Source organism: Molothrus ater, chromosome 9 (assembly GCF_012460135.2).
Source record: "Molothrus ater isolate BHLD 08-10-18 breed brown headed cowbird chromosome 9, BPBGC_Mater_1.1, whole genome shotgun sequence".
NCBI classification, from domain to species: Eukaryota; Metazoa; Chordata; class Aves; order Passeriformes; family Icteridae; genus Molothrus; species Molothrus ater.
The window spans coordinates 26,199,798-26,215,058 of record NC_050486.2 but is presented as its reverse complement, the minus strand read 5'-3'; the positions used below and the strand labels follow the sequence as shown (position 1 = coordinate 26,215,058).

Below are 15,261 nucleotides of genomic sequence, written 5' to 3'. Positions count from 1 at the left end.
CCCCTGCCCTCCCCAGCTCTCCTCCCCATGTCCTGGAGACTTCCCCCCTTTGGGTGAGGTCGCCCGTGGGGTGGGGATGGTGAAGCCAGGGACAATAGGAAGGGGTCCATGTTGTCCTGCTCCCTCCTTGGATGCCACCATTTTCCCCCTGCTGTCCTGATGTCTCAGTGGGATTTCCCACTGCTCATCGGGTGCCACCAGCTCCGGCCAGCCACTTCCATAAAACCAGGCTGCTCTTCCAAAAATCCTGGGGTAGAACTTGGTACCAGCCTGTACCAGGCAGGGTTTGAAGGAAGGTAGCCTACAAACTGGAGGAAAGGAAAAGCAAGCATCAGAGAAAGTTTTTTTTCTGGAAGTTTAGTAGGATGCCCGAGGCTTTTGTACTGAGCGTCTGGAGCATATGGTGGGATTTGCAGTCAACTTTCTCTCGGGTGCTCCAGCCAGATGGAGGTGACTGTTCTTGGCTCTGGCTGACACGGGTTTGTTTCCTGAAGAGCTTGTGTTAAACATATTCCTTAAAACCAGGCTTCTGCAGTTGGGAGCCCCAGCTGCAGGCGAGGCAGAGCTCCTGCCCACGACTGCCTTTCTCTGTCTGCGGGGGGAACTTGGCCCGCCTCGCCTCGCCTTGCCTTGCTGCCTTGCCTTGCCTTGCCTAACCTCGCCTTGCTTTGCCTTGCCTTGCTTTGCCTTGCCTTGCCTTGTCTAACCTCTCCTGGCCTCACTTGTCTCGGGAAGGTCCTCACCCAGCAGCACACGCTGGAAGTCAACCGGGGTCTTTCTCTTTGAAGGCAACTGGAGCATCTCTCCTGAAGGCTCCTTCAGAGATAGCTCTCTTTTTTTTCCTTGTCAACTTGCAAAACATCTCTCTCCTTCAGTAGAAATAAATCTCCTCTCCAATAAACCCAGGCATGGCTTTAATTAATATCCATCTAATTTATTTTAGTGTTTTCTAACGTCAAAACTGGCAGGCAGGGGCAGGTATTTTAAACACAAGATGCCTCCCTATTGCTAACTCGAAACCATCGGTGTCTCGTGGCAGTGATGCTTTGCCTTCTCGTACCATCCTGCCTTGTTCTGCCACCCCCAGAGGTGCTTGAAAATGTTTTTAAATAGCAAAACTCCCCCATTAGCTGAAAGTATGTAGCCCATAAAACATGATCCATTTGTGGTGAATTACGCTGGAAACATAAATTGACACACACAGAGCTATGATCGCTCGTGCCATTTTCCATCTTTAATATTTTACAAGAAGTTTGAGGAGTCGAGCTCATGAAAGACAGAGTGGAAATAACCTGATCTCCTGGAAACTCCCTGTAGGAAGCAGCTGTGGCAGCAAACTTCGGCTGTCCGGCGGGCCAGGTTGGGCTTTTAAAGTCCCTGGAGTGTAGAGGGGAGAAAGAAATGAAGCAGAGAGGAGGTTGGGGCACTGGCAGCTGTTGGAAACGGTTTCCTCTAACACCATTTTAGCTGTTGGGTTTCTTTTTTTGGGTGTTTTTGAGGCAGCTACAGGAAGATGAAGAATAACCCCACACAAAGAGTGTCCAGTTTTGGGGAAAAAGGAAAAGCTTGAGAGATGATGGGGTTTCCAGTGCTGGTCTGGAGATGAGAGTGAAGCAGCTGCAGAGCAGGTCCTGCTCCCCCAGCATGGCGTGTCAGAAGGAGCTGTGCCGCAGGGATGTGACTCCAGGGCTGGATGGAGGGAGGTGGAGGAAGCAGGACAGCATGTGTTCAGCCTCCTCCTTTAACAGGAGTAGTTAATAACTGCTAAACACGCGTTTTTTTAAGAAAAAGGGGATGTTCTGTTGGTTGGAGCCCACATGTCATCTCTGCAAAACACTTGTCCCAACCGCCGTGATCCATGGGGATCATCTGCTGCTCCCTCTGCAGCGAGGCAATCCCGTGCAAAAACCCAACCACTCCAGCAGGCGTTCCCAGCCCAACACGGGTCCCAGCCCCGAAACATCTGCAAGTATTTATGGAGATAACAGTATGCAGAGGGACTGCCTTTCTGACAGAGCAGGGCAGCCCTGCCGAGGGGGCCGCAGCGGTCGCAGCTTGGAGCGAACATTTTGGATGCTGCCGCACAGAACAAGCAAGAAAAGGAGGAGAAATAAAAAAGCAGCTTTCAGCTCCTCCCTGCCTGCCAAAACGTTTGCACAAGCTGGGCGTCACCTTATCCAGAAGTGTCCTCTGGGAGCAGTACCACATGGGATAAAGCAGGGGCAGGGATGCTGTGGCGCCGAGCCTGGAGCATCCCGGGAGCAGCCTTGGTGTTGGGGCAGGAGCTCGCTCCAGAGGATGCACTCAGCAGCACAAACAATGATGCTCTCTGGATCCAGCTGCCACAGGGGATTTTTGTCTGGTGGAAATGCTGCTGTGTCCCATAAATGCTTTTTCTCCAGTAGTCAAACAGTGTTTGCTCTCCAGTTCGAAATGCAGACCCCAAGCGTCACTTCAGGCCCAGCCAGGGTGCCTTCAGGTGGCCATGTCCCCCGGGTGTTTGGTACCTGTTCACCCCACACCCTCACCTGCTGTGGGATACAGGGGGAAGGACATCAGTACCTGGACAGCAATGACCCCCTCCTGCAGCACAGGGCAGGCATCGTGGAGGACACTGGCTCTTGCATTGATGGGCTTGAGGTTTGGCCTCTGCCAGCCCTGGTTTTTACCTTCCACTTGCTTTCATCACTCATTCACCTCTTCTGATCTTCCCTACCCCAAATCCTGCAGCTGAGATGTGTAGGAAGGGCTTTGGGGGTGGCCAGACCTTACTGGGGGATGGTGGGAGGTGTCTGCTGCCCCTGCTGCACTTTGCATTCACAGACAGAGTTAGCAGCTCAGAAGCAAAAATAAGTCAACTTCCATGCCTGGAGAGGACTTCTGCTAAAGGAGGTTGATGCTGCAGTTGGACCTCAGAGGTTTGTCTTCTCCTCTCTGGTGGGACATGGATGGAGAAGGCAGTGGGGAGGGCTGTCTTGAGGTGCTGTGACCTCATCCAGATGAGGTTGGCCAGGAACTAAGGGCAGGGGCTGGTTCCTTTTGGCACCTGGAAGATAAATGGTGGTGTAAGTGGTGGGATATCAGCGGCTGGAGCAGAGAAGCTGGCAGGAGGCTGTTGGTTTAAATCTGCTTGGCTCCATCTCACCACTGAACCATTCAAATAAAAAAAAAATTAAAAAAAAAAAAAAAAGAAGAAAAAACCCACCCTCTTACTTTATTTACATTGCACTCAAGTTTCCGCTGTACAAAAGATTTGCAGGTGCAAATATGTCCTGCCTTCATTAACTTCCCCTCCCTTTTTAATTTATGTGATTTCAATTTTCCTTCCCTGTACTGTTAATTAGGGGACCCTCTAATCAGTACCATTATCACAGTGGTATTCATGTTTAGGAAAGCTGCTAAACAAATGCTTGCAAAATTGCTAAATGGCTAATTAATGTCTGTTAATTAAGAAAATTGCTCATGGTAACAAACCATGCCATTGCTGGCAGCAGCTAGAAGGCGAACACTTGTTGAAATTAGTAACGAGGCAGGTAGAGAACATCTGCTCCGGCGCCGGTCCTGGAGCCTGCCGTCGCTTCCCATCACCTACTGACAGAGCTCCTCTGCTTTCTCTACCAATTACACCTCCTTGGACTCAAAAAATACTTTTTTTTCTTTTTTTCTTTTTTTTCTTTTTTTTTCCCTTTTTCCTCACCGTAACACGCACCGGTATATTTCTTGCACCAAGCTCACGGTTTTTCCAAGCAAATTTTCATTTTGTGCTTTTAAGGGAAATTAAAAAAAAAAAAAAAAAATTAAAGTGGGCGTTCAAGCCCAAAATGTCAGCGACTGCTGCATTGCAGTCTTAAACCTGCACCAACTAATCTCTCCTTTTTTCCCCTAGACATCCTTTCTTTGCTCGCAAGCCATTTCACTGGCATCCTTAGGGAATGCACCTCAAGGAAGGATGTTGCATCCCTTCAGCGTGGCGGTGCAGCCCCAGCTGTGCCACCCAAACGCTGCCCAGGCGTGAGCTGGGATGTGCTCCTCATCCTCTCTGCTCACTCCAGCACCTGCAATGAACCACGGTCAAAACACAAACCCGGAGGTGTTTCCAACCTTTGGGATGAGAGAGGAAAAAAATCATTTTTATTTTAAAATTTTTTTTAGAATTTTTTTTTCTTTTTTTTTCTTTTTTCTTTTGGGGGTAGTTTTTCTATTTCCCCCCCACCCTCTCTGGTCCTCTCCTGCATATTTTTTTTCCCTCGTTGCACGCCCCTGAAAAGTGTTTCCCTGTGTGTTTATCATTGCAGACTTGGTTGAACCACTGGACCGTTTACTCTCAATGTGGCCAATGTATTTTGACAGATGTTCTGATTTTGAATATATATTTTTTTCGCATATATCATTACTCATTGTTCAGCTGCAAATGAATTGAACCTCAATTTAAAAAAAAAAAAGGAAAAAAAATTTATTTAAAACCGGGAGAACTGACTCCCTGACTGAACAGGTCCACCCGTGAATCCTTTTTTAGCTCTTTCTGCGCTTTCATGTGCTAATCTATAACCTCCTTCTACTGTCTGACCTCACAGGGACCGCCTGGGTCACAGCCCTCGCCACACGCACAGCCTCCACCCCACAATCCTAACAGCATGATGGGACCCCACAGTCAGGTAAAGACACTAGTGATGGGTAGGGCTGTGAACCGGGACGTGCGCTCGATTTACTTCTTTTTCCCCCCTCTGTAAGCATGCTGGGCAGCGGGTACCCGCTCCCCGGGGAGCATCCCCCCGGGCACCCCAGCTCCGAAGCAAAATGTTGGTTTTTTCCCCTTTTTTTTCTTTTTTTTTTTTTTCTTTCTCTCTTTTTTTCTTTTTTTTTTGGTGTTTTTTTGGATATGCAGTTGTCAATGGACTGAGAAGTCAATCGTGGGTATCAGACTGTTTTACCTTCCCAAGGTAGCCTGAGAAATTTAACTTGATGTGGATTTTTAAGCTTCTGTTAGTAGCAGCAGTTGTAAAAAGAAGTAACGTTAAGCCTTTCTTCTTTTTTTTTTTTTTCAGTACTTAGCACTGGGGTTTTTTGTGTGTGCGTGTCTGTATGTGCTTATTTGCCACTTTTTTTTTAATATATCTCTATATATTTAAACTTGAACATTATCTAACACTCAGGGTTTCCCATGCACTAATTTTAACAGCCTCACCTAGTATTGCCAATGTCAAACACCGTCTCAAACAATAAACCTACAGAGAAAAATGTCTAAAAAACAGAGTCCAGACACCTTTCTCTTTTTTTTTTCCCTTTTGAAACGTCACTTTTTTAAAAAGGATGTCTCCAGAAAAAAAAAATTTAAAAAATTAAAAAAAAAAAAAAAAAACAAAACCAGTGTGTACAGGCTAACCAGCGTGCGTGGGGAGCGTGCCACCTCCCCAGGGCTCAGCCCTGACCCCCTTTTGTGTCCCCACAGCCATTCATGTCGCCGCGCTACGCCGGAGGTCCCCGGCCCCCCATCAGGATGGGCAACCAGGTACTGCACTCCCAGGATTCTGGATTTCCTAGGGGTAGCTGTTATTTGGGAAGGGGGATGAGAGCCAGGTGTCCTGCAGATGCTCCTTGGGTTTGGGTGGCAAGCATCACCTCCTTGATCACCCTCCTCTTTCCTAGTGCCGGATCATCAGGTGTCACTCAACGATGATGGTTTAATTTTGTTGTGGGGTTTGGGCCTATCCAGGGTGGAAACAGCAGTGGGGAATGTGCTGCTTTCCAGCCATGGTGTTCCCAGCAGGGCTGTGCCATGCTGCATGCTTGCTGCCTGGCTGGATTTTCCCTGCAATCGCAGAAAATTAAAGTGATGGAGATAATCCTGCTGCTGGGCTGACCGAGTGTTTAGATCAGCGGCGGGGTCAAGCGGGGCAGGTCACCGCTGAATTTTTTGGGTTGGGTTTATCCTCTTATCCCAGCTTATACAAGGGCAGTTTGTTTCTGGCCTTGTGGATGGAGGCTTCCACCCCACGCCCTGCCTGGATGCATGCATGGCCTTTGGTTAAGGAATTCATCTCCTTGACAGTGGTGCCATGCAGATCTGTAGAGTAATGACCAAATTTGTCACCAAAGGGAAATTAAAGGAAACCTGTAATTCCTTTGAGCAGCAAAGGTGTCTGTTCAAAAATTATCTTGGGAGCTTGTTTTTTTTTTTTTTTGGCTATCAGCATGATTCTTCTGTAGGTCTAATTAGCAGAAAGAGCAGGATAGTCAGGAAGTAGGATGTACCAGCTTGCTCTGGGTTTGTGCTTGCTGGATTTGAGACTTGAATCTTTGGAATTTGCTAACTGATGCTGAGACATAGCTGAGATGTAGCTGAGAAAAACCCAGAAGGGGCTAATGGAGGACCCCCATGGCTGGAAGAACCTTCCACCCAGGCCACTGATGGATGATCTAACAAGGTATTAATTCACTGCACCTCCTCATAGGTCAGTTTTAACAGGACCCCATCCTGCAGTGGTTCTTGGCTCATCCCAGGCTCTGCTGCTGGTGAACACAGTGAGCTGGGCAGGCAGGAGAGGCAGGGGGGACTGGTTTGAGGAGGCTGTTCCCACAGCAGGATCAAGCATCCAGGAGTGGGTAAAGTTAATTAGAAAGATTTCATGTTTTCCCCCCAAACACCACATAAAAAACTTATGTTTGTACCTGGGCAGAGCTCAGCGAGGTTATGGTCACATCCTGAGGGACAAGAGGAATAAATAGGCGGGCAGGAAGGTCAGGCAGCAGAAGTGTAAATATTCCACCTCTGCAACCCTCCTGGTTTATCTTCCTCCTGCTGCCTCCAGGCTTCCAGCCTGCAAAAAACTTGGGATTGGGCTGATTGTGCCTCAGCACAGCCGTGTGCACCCAGAGCTTGTGCTGTAGCATGGGATCCTCGGTGTTGGCATCCAGTGTAGCAAAGCTGTTTACAGTTTGCTTCCCTCAGGCAGACAGTATCTGCATTTTTCTTCCTTTCTTCCCCTTTATCTGCTTGGAGTAGCCTTTGAAGCTTAAATAGCAGCATTGCCTGAGTGGAATGTGAGTTTGGGGAGGGGGCCTTGCTCTGCTGCACATGGAGCATCTCCCTGCCAGAGCCAGTGAATCGCTGCCTGGTTTGGCCCTGGTGCTGTGTATCACCAGGGTGCCACACTGTTGGTCACCTTTCCCTGCTGGATTTGACACCACTGCCCTGCTCAGCCTGAGTTTTCCCCTGCTTTCCTAAAATACAGTAGCATTTGGCATGAGGGGAGGGGGAAACGCCTTGTTTGGGGTTTAGAGAGGGTTTGCAGAAGGATGAGGGAGGCAAAGACGTGGAGGCTGTAGCAGTGGGATGTGGGATGCAGGAGGATGCAGGGGGATGTGGGATGCAGGAGGATGCAGGGGGATGCAGGATTTATTTTTTTTAATCTTGCTCCCTTGCTTTCACAGCCCCCGGGTGCTGTTCCCGGTACACAGCCATTGCTGCCCAATTCGATGGATCCCACGCGACAGCAAGGTAAACCCAGCAGAGCAGGGTGTATGTGTGGTGTTCTTAATTAGCTGTTAATTCGGGACGCAGAGTGGCTGTGGTGCCGTGTAACACCCCTGCTTTCCTCCCAACAGGGCACCCCAACATGGGCGGCCCCATGCAAAGGATGAATCCTCCGCGAGGGATGGGCCCCATGGGTCCCGGTCCGCAGGTAAGCCCGGTGCCAGAGCACATCCCACAAACCATGCGAGCAACCTCCTGGGGCTCGGAGTTCCCCCCCACACTCTGTCCCCCCATTAGTGTTAATGTGTTTTACATTAGTCTTGCATCTGGAAATCCCTCCTTTTAACAGGAGTGAGGTCTTCAGAGCTCATTAAGGGTATTAGAGCCTCCCTCCTGCCCTTCTGTCAGAGGGGATGGCACTTAGCTCCGAGCTGGAGCAGCCTTTGAGTGCATTACACTGCCTGCCTGGGAAACAGTTACAAGCCTAACTGCAGGAAAGGGAGGGAGGCTTGCATTTGAAATTAATAAATAAAAAGAAATGGCAAAGATCCCTTGAGCAAAGGGAATAAGGCTTTCCCCTGCGAGGTTCCCCTCCACCTGCCCTTCCTGCTGCCTGCTTGAGCTCTGTATTTCAGGAAAGGGGAGTAAACTTGAAATTAAGCAGATCTGGGTTAATATATGCTGTCGTTCCGTTGATTCACTTCATGGAGTGGCTTGTTGTTGACTCACTCCTGTTTGTTCCTTCTACGAGACTTCAAAACCAGATTACCATATTTTGGTTGGAGGTTTATCCTCTCTGCATCGTCGCCTACGTGGAGTTTGTAGCGCGAGGATCAGAGTCTGTCAGGAGATGAGCGGGCGCGCTGGAGTTTTGTTTTGTTTTTCCCCTGGAGACTGTTGAGATAAGTGAATGTTGTGTAAAGAGGGAGTTGTGTCATGTCTTTAGCACCAACCTGAGGATGCTCCTCAGGGGTGTTCAGCCACGTCCACGGGCACCTGAATCCATCCTCGGGCAGGGGACAAAAAACCTGCGCAAGCATCGTTTCACAGGCAAGCCCTCCCATAGCGCTGCTGCTGTGCTTGAAATCCTCCTTTCCTGGAGGATTACACCCAAAAGGGAAAAAAAAAACAAAGGCATTTGCAAGCATGGCCTGCGCCAAGGCGAGCGGCGGCGGCTTGCCCGGGGGAGGCTGCTTCCCACTTCCAGAGCTCTCCGCGAAACTTGGAAGCGGGGAGCGCGCGCTGAGCGCCGCGTGGGATGGCGGCGGCTCCGGGAGCCGGCAGGAGTTGTGAAATGTTCAGAGCTTTATTTTTGACTCCACCGTTCCCTGTGTATGTACATTAGGGAGAGGTTTTTTAAGAGGCAGCCTTTCCCTGGAGAAGCGCTGGGCTTCCCAATCTGGCACCCACAGGCGCTGCCTGCCTGCAGCCATCCAGGAATCGGCGCCTGTGCAGGCAGCCACCAAAAATACCGACCCAGACCCCGCAGCCCCTCACACCTTGTGTGCTCTGGGCTTGTTTTCCTTTAAGCTTTGCATTGGGACCTTCCTAAATACTTCTCAGATGATTCCAGAGGGCTTCAGAACATCCAGCCAGGACATCCTGGAGCCCTGACAGCAGCTCCTTACTACACAGCAGTGATGAATCATCCCTTTCAGCTGATTGCTGCTGCATTTTTCCCTTTAAGAGTCCCATTTGCAGCTCTGCAGAAGCCAGGACAGGGTTTGCCAGCACCAATATGAAGAGGGTTTGTAGCTCTCTGGGTTTTGGTGGTGCCTTGCCCAGGTCGCTCGGCGCAGCTGCGTTCCCTCCTCACCCTCCCTGAGCATCTTTCAGCTGGCTTCGTTTTCCAGCCTTTCAGCTCCAATTAAAAATGCTGAGCCCTTTTTTTTTTTTTTTTTTTTTAAACAAGGGGCTTGATGCTGCTGTATTCAGTGTAAATGGCTGAAATTTCTATCAATTAGGGACTTGCTGGTAATTTGTTTGGGGAAAACCCTTTTCTACCTCTTCAAAACAAACTTTGGTGATGCCCTCAGCAGTGCACCATGCACTGGTAAATTCAGGTAAAAACTGACAATACTAAAGTATTGTACTTAAAATCCAATTTGGAGCACTCCAAGGGGCTGTGGTGTAGGAAGTGGCCAGCCATCCCTCCTCCTGCTGTAGCAGTTTTTTCTTTAAATAGCAGAAACACAGTCCAAAAAGATGCATTACAGAAGAGAGGGAGGTGGGAGGGGAAGAGTGGCAACGCGACCTAAATCTGGACCTAAATCTGGCTGCACGTCGCCTGGAGGGCACACGGAGCAAAGCACAGACCAAATGGAGCGCAGCATTCGGGGGATTCCTCTTCCTCCACTGCCTTGGGCTTGGCTTTGTACTAGAGCTGGTTTTAGGAGATGAGGGATGCAGATCTGAGGCTCCCAGTCCCAGCTGGAGGCTAAGCCAGGGAGGAATAAGGCAGGAGAGGGGGCCCAGGGGGCTGCCTGCCCTCGCCCGCTCCAGGGGATGGAGCAGAGAGCTGGGGAGCAACAGAAAAACAAGCCTGGCTTGGTGTTCCCTACTCCAGCAGTCATCCAGGGAGCAAGGAGTGCTCCATCTCGGGGGGAGCTCATGCAGCCTTTCCTCATCCTTACACTGCAGCAGGAACCTTCCGAGTGGTGCCTTTTCTCCTCCTCCTGCCCATTTTCTCCTGCACAAAGGGAAAAATCCAAAAGGCTGTTGCTGGCGCTGGGGGCTGTGCACAGAGCTGGGAGGGGGATGTTTTCCCTCCAAAGAGAGCAGGGAGGGGGAACTTTGGGGCTCAGCCTGGCTCCCATCCATATTCAGCTGCCTGGGGTTTTTTTATTAACACAATTGCCTCTTATGTTCATCGTCATTAATTTTTTTTTTTAAAGCTCATTTTTGCACACAGACCCGCTTGTTTTTTTTGTTTGTTTATTGGCTTTTTTCCCCCTTTCTCTTGTCTCTCTGGTGTCCTGCACGTTACGGTAGACTGACCCTTGGTTATCGTTGCAGAACTACGGCAGCGGCATGAGACCTCCACCCAACTCCCTAGGTCCTGGCATGCCTGGAATTAACATGTAAGGCAATCCCCACACTGGGAGGTTTCACCGTGGGCTCGGGACTGTCTGCAGAAAAACACAAGGTTTATTTTTACCCCTGTTCAATTTTGTCCCCAGGGGGCCAGGCGCTGGTAGACCGTGGCCGAACCCCAGCAGTGCTAACTCAGTGAGTATCTTGGGTTGGTTGGGAAATGTCATGGAAATGGGATCATTCCCCATTAGCTGAGCCCTGCTAATGAGAGGGGGTTCCCCAGCCTCTTGCTTAGGCTGCTGGGACTCCCATCCTGGCCAGGCTGAGGGGGCACAGGGGGTCTTAGCCGTGCCCTGATGGGATGCACCCGTGGCTGAACCTGTCCCTCTTGTCCCTACAGATCCCATACTCTTCTTCATCGCCTGGTACATACGTGGTGAGTCCTCCTGCCCCTGCTGTCTGTCCTTTCATCAGGAGTTCATGTGGTTTGAGGGGGCAGTCAGTGCCGTGGGAGGTGGCACTGGGCTGGGTTTGGGGGTTGGAAGTTGCTGTTGGGCTGGTTTTGGGGGAGGTGTTTGAAAACATGGAAAGGTGGGCAGTGCTCATGTTTGCACATCTGACACCAGCTTTGTTTCCGCAGGGTCCGCCCGGCGGCGGTGGCCCTCCAGGGACACCCATCATGCCCAGTCCTGCAGGTACGAGCCCTCTGAGACCCCTCTCTCTCCAGGGCCATCCCTGCCCTGTTGGTAATGACCAATTTTTATGGCTTTTGGCTTTCTGGGAAGTGAGTAGGATGGGCTTCTTGACTTTGGGATTGCATTGGGGGATGTTCCTACATCCCCCTGTGGATTTGGATGCTGGGGGGCTCAGGAAGGTGAGGAATTATCCCCCTACCCTTCCCAGCCAGGAGTTGAATTATTTTTCACAGTTGAATTTCTTTGATTAAAAACTTTGTGGATCTTCATTAAATACAAATTAACCAGAAAATGGTGGTAGTTAGAGGGAATTTTGGGTGATAAAATACAAAAGAATGAGTTCAAGTGGCATGAGTTTGTTTTAATTAAGAAATGAATTAATCACCCGACTTACTGGGCTTCACTGTTCCACAGATTCAACAAATTCAAGTGACAACATCTACACAATGATTAATCCAGTACCGCCCGCAGGCAGTCGATCAAATGTAAGTCTGCTTTCTAATAATTTACATATCAGATACCATAACAAATCATAATTAACTTCATCAGTTGAGAGTAAAGCAGTTTAATTGATTTCAGCCATTTGTTACAAAACAGAAATAAAACAAACCATCAAAAAGCGATTAACTCTTGGGCGACTTTGTTAATTTTTTATGCTTATTAAGAGAGCAGCAGTCCTGCTGCTCCGGCCAAGGTGCTGGGTTTTGTGGGATATGGGCAACCTTAAATCTTGTGGAATTCTGGTTGGAGTGCTGTGCTGCAGCTCTAGGTTGGCCATCCAGCCAAATTTTATGGGTGAACCCAGAGGACCATGAGCCCCGCAGCCTCAGGGAGTGATAGAGCCCCAGGTTGTGCCAAGGAATGTTTAGATTGGATATTCAGAAACTTTTTGTCATCAAAGGGGTTGCCAGGCATTGGAAAGTGCTGCCCAGGGCAGTGGTGGAGTCACCGTCCCTAGAAGTGTCCAAGAAATGTGTGGATCTGGCACTTAAGGGTGTGGTTTAGTGGGTGCTGAGTTGACTGTTGGACTTGGTGATGTCAAAGGACTTTTGCAGCCTCAACAATTCAGTGATTCTGCCATACCTCCCTCCTTGCCCTGCTCCAGAGGATGGCTGGGGCAGGGACAGTCCCCAGGAGCCACCGTGGCAGCTGCTTGGGGTTGTTCTGTGGCTGATTTTGGGTTTGTCACCTTTTTCTTGCGCAGTTCCCAATGGGCCCCGGCTCTGACGGCCCCATGGGCGGCATGGGCGGGATGGAGCCCCATCACATGAACGGATCATTAGGTGAGCCTTGATGTCCTCCATCCCCTGGGGGACACTGGCAGAGCATCCCAGTGCCTGTTCCCATCCTGGAGTCAGCCCCCACTTGGCACCAGTGCTCAAAGCAGAGCCTTTGGGGGGAAGTCAGCGGGGCTCTGGGGGGCACAGGGCCATGGCTGCAGGCCCAGTAAGGCTCTTCTCCTTTCTCTCCCCTCTCTGCAGGGTCAGGAGACATAGATGGACTTCCCAAAGTAAGTGGGGTTGGTTGCAGGGCGGGTGTGTGGGATCTGCCCTTCCCTCAGCACTGGGGTGCTGCTGTGACCCTGATGGATGGGGACACAGGGAATGTGACTGGGGTGGGCAGGGCTGTGTCCTGCCCCTGTGGCATTTCAGGGGGGCTGTGGGGACCCGCTCACCACCTCCCCTCCATCTCCCACAGAATTCTCCAAACAACATAAGTGGCATTAGCAATCCCCCGGGCACTCCAAGAGACGACGGGGAGCTGGGAGGCAACTTTCTCCATTCCTTCCAAAATGACAATGTGAGTGAGTGCCTGCCTGGGGATGGGGGGACAGTCCCCAAGGTGTCGCAGCACTGGGATGGGTGGGCTTGGCACAGTGGGGGCCTTTTGGACTTGGGTTGTGCCATGTGGGAGCTGCTGCAGGAGAGAAGAGTGGGCAGGAGGAGATGAGGCAGTGGGAGCTTGGGGTCTGTGGTGGGATGGGGTGCACAGGTGGAGAGGGGCTGGTGCAGAGGTGGCTGTGCTGGCCTGGCCAACTGGAGGCTCCATGGGTGGCTGCAGACATCCCTCCTGTTCTTCCTCTATTAGCAGCATATACACATGTGCATGTTAATTATTTGTTTCAAATTGCATCTCGCCCCATACCGTTCTGCTGATTTTCTTCCCGGAAAAGCAAGTTACAAGCGCAGATTAGGCCCTGATAAATTGGAGTCTCCAGCATATCCTCTCTTCCTGGTTTATTAGATCCAATTAGGTTGCTGTGTAGTTGTGATCAGCCTCTTTTGCATCCCTCCCTTCGATGTCTGGGGCTGTGACCCGCCTGGTTTCTCACCGTGGCTCTGTCTCTCTTGCAGTATTCCCCCAGCATGACGATGAGTGTGTGATTTCCCTCCCCCTCCTCCTCTCCAGGATCAAGAGAGTCAGCTGCCGTTCGGAGGATCTCAACGAATTATGCAAGAAGAAGAAGAAGAAGAAGCTAGGTGTATGGGCAGGGACACGCGTGGTGGGGGCCAAAACCCCAGGTTTAGTTTCATGCAATAAAAAGGCTGAACTTTTTATTCCATAAAACATGAAGGACAAAACTTAAAATATTTCAAGACATGACAAGACCCTTCTTTGTGCAGAAGGGTTTATATATGTACATGACACTTCTTTTTGGAAACAAACGGAAGCCTCTAGCACCCAACTCCGATCTCTTTGCTTTGTTCTTTTAAATAAAGACAGAAACCGAACCTGTTGTATGTTTGTGCCGTGCGACACCAGGAAGCTAGTCTAGATATGAAATCATGTTGTCTCTGTTGTAGTCATTTTTTTAAATAAACTGGACAGTTTACAATGGTGGTTTTCGTTCAGAAGGCCTGTTGTTTTTTTTTTTTTTTCTTTTTTTTTTTTTTTTTTGGTTTTGGGGGTTTTTTTCCCGTGTATTTTTTGGGGTTGTTTTTGGTTTTGGTTTTTTTTTTTTTTGGTTTGTTTGCAGCACAACGCTTCCTCCTCCAGTTAACAAGATCTGCTTTGGGGAAGAGACTCCAGCACCTCGTTATAAACTTGTTAATATAACAGGTGACCCCTTCCAGGATCACATCCTCCAATGAATCGTGATCTTGCTCTCTGTGACTGTGGCATGCACTGTGTTAGTCTTTCCCCCTCCTCTGAGTACAAGAAGAAATCTCTTGTCCCTCCCTTCCCCAGAATCCTTCAGCTGGTTCACTGCAAAAATAGATTTTTTTTAATAACTTTTTTTTAAATCCACCAGAAAAAAAAAAAAAAAGAAAAAAAAGGGTTAATCTGACCTGGGACTTTGAAACTGTGATCTCCAGCTAACTTTGGGATTTTCTGGGGGTTTTATTTGCTTTGGGGGTATTTTGCGGGGGGATTTCTTTTCTTTAGAGATGTGCTCTTGTCAGGATTTCACTTATCTATGATTTGGAACTGGATGGAGATATTTTTTAAGGATTTCTTGTTGTTAAAATGTAACCTTGCTATTCTGTAGGCTCGCTCTGTAACAAGAAAATAAAAATTAATGGCAAGCATCGAAGGCCCTTCCTTCTGGTGGGAGAGGAAGGGACGAGCCAAGGCGGCGGGTTGGGATCTCTGTACATGACACTACCCTGTAGTTTGGTCTTGGTTTTTCTCCAGCTCCCATTTCTGCTCCATGTATATCATATTCTGTAAAATATTCTCTCCCTTGGATTTGACCTTTGTGCGGATTATTGAAAGCATTGTATCTTGTTTCAGTGTTTTTTCTTACCTTGTAGTCTGGTTCGAAAATTACCGAGAGGGAAAAAAAAATAATTATTATACATTGTAGTTTGTGTACGATATTTGTTGATAATGTTTTATTAAAGGGATGTCTTTTTTCCGCACCCCTTCATTGAAATGTTTTTGGGGGACATTTGGCTTGTTTTTATTATTCTGACTGCAAGACATGAGATGACAAAACAATTTTTTTTTTAGTGTGTAATACGAATAATAATTTTTTTTAATGTTTGCCTTCTTTTTCCTAGGCATTTTCATTCTGCTTTACCTGTAGAAAGTCAGGAGGGAGGGAGGGGCGGGTGG

At 49.1% G+C, this 15,261-nt stretch overlaps 1 protein-coding gene across 3 annotated transcripts in view; it reads left to right on the top strand.

Annotated features, from left to right (window-relative positions):
- SSBP3 (single stranded DNA binding protein 3) overlaps window positions 1–15,065 on the top strand; it is a 54,970-nt gene extending 39,905 nt beyond the window's left edge. Inside the window, exons 6-18 of one of the 3 annotated variants that reach the window (XM_036387787.2) lie at window positions 4,575–4,655; window positions 5,450–5,509; window positions 7,432–7,498; window positions 7,606–7,682; window positions 10,490–10,554; window positions 10,654–10,702; window positions 10,908–10,943; window positions 11,148–11,202; window positions 11,617–11,687; window positions 12,407–12,485; window positions 12,684–12,712; window positions 12,901–13,002; window positions 13,557–15,065. In XM_036387787.2, the coding sequence (XP_036243680.1) occupies window positions 4,575–4,655; window positions 5,450–5,509; window positions 7,432–7,498; window positions 7,606–7,682; window positions 10,490–10,554; window positions 10,654–10,702; window positions 10,908–10,943; window positions 11,148–11,202; window positions 11,617–11,687; window positions 12,407–12,485; window positions 12,684–12,712; window positions 12,901–13,002; window positions 13,557–13,586 (801 nt within the window). In that variant the 3' untranslated portion in view covers window positions 13,587–15,065. Of the gene's footprint in view, window positions 1–4,574; window positions 4,656–5,449; window positions 5,510–7,431; window positions 7,499–7,605; window positions 7,683–10,489; window positions 10,555–10,653; window positions 10,703–10,907; window positions 10,944–11,147; window positions 11,203–11,616; window positions 11,688–12,406; window positions 12,497–12,683; window positions 12,713–12,900; window positions 13,003–13,556 lie in introns of those variants that run through there. The other 2 variants (XM_036387788.2, XM_054515732.1) reach the window with 2 other exon arrangements.
- The last annotated feature ends 196 nt before the right edge of the window (window positions 15,066–15,261 follow it).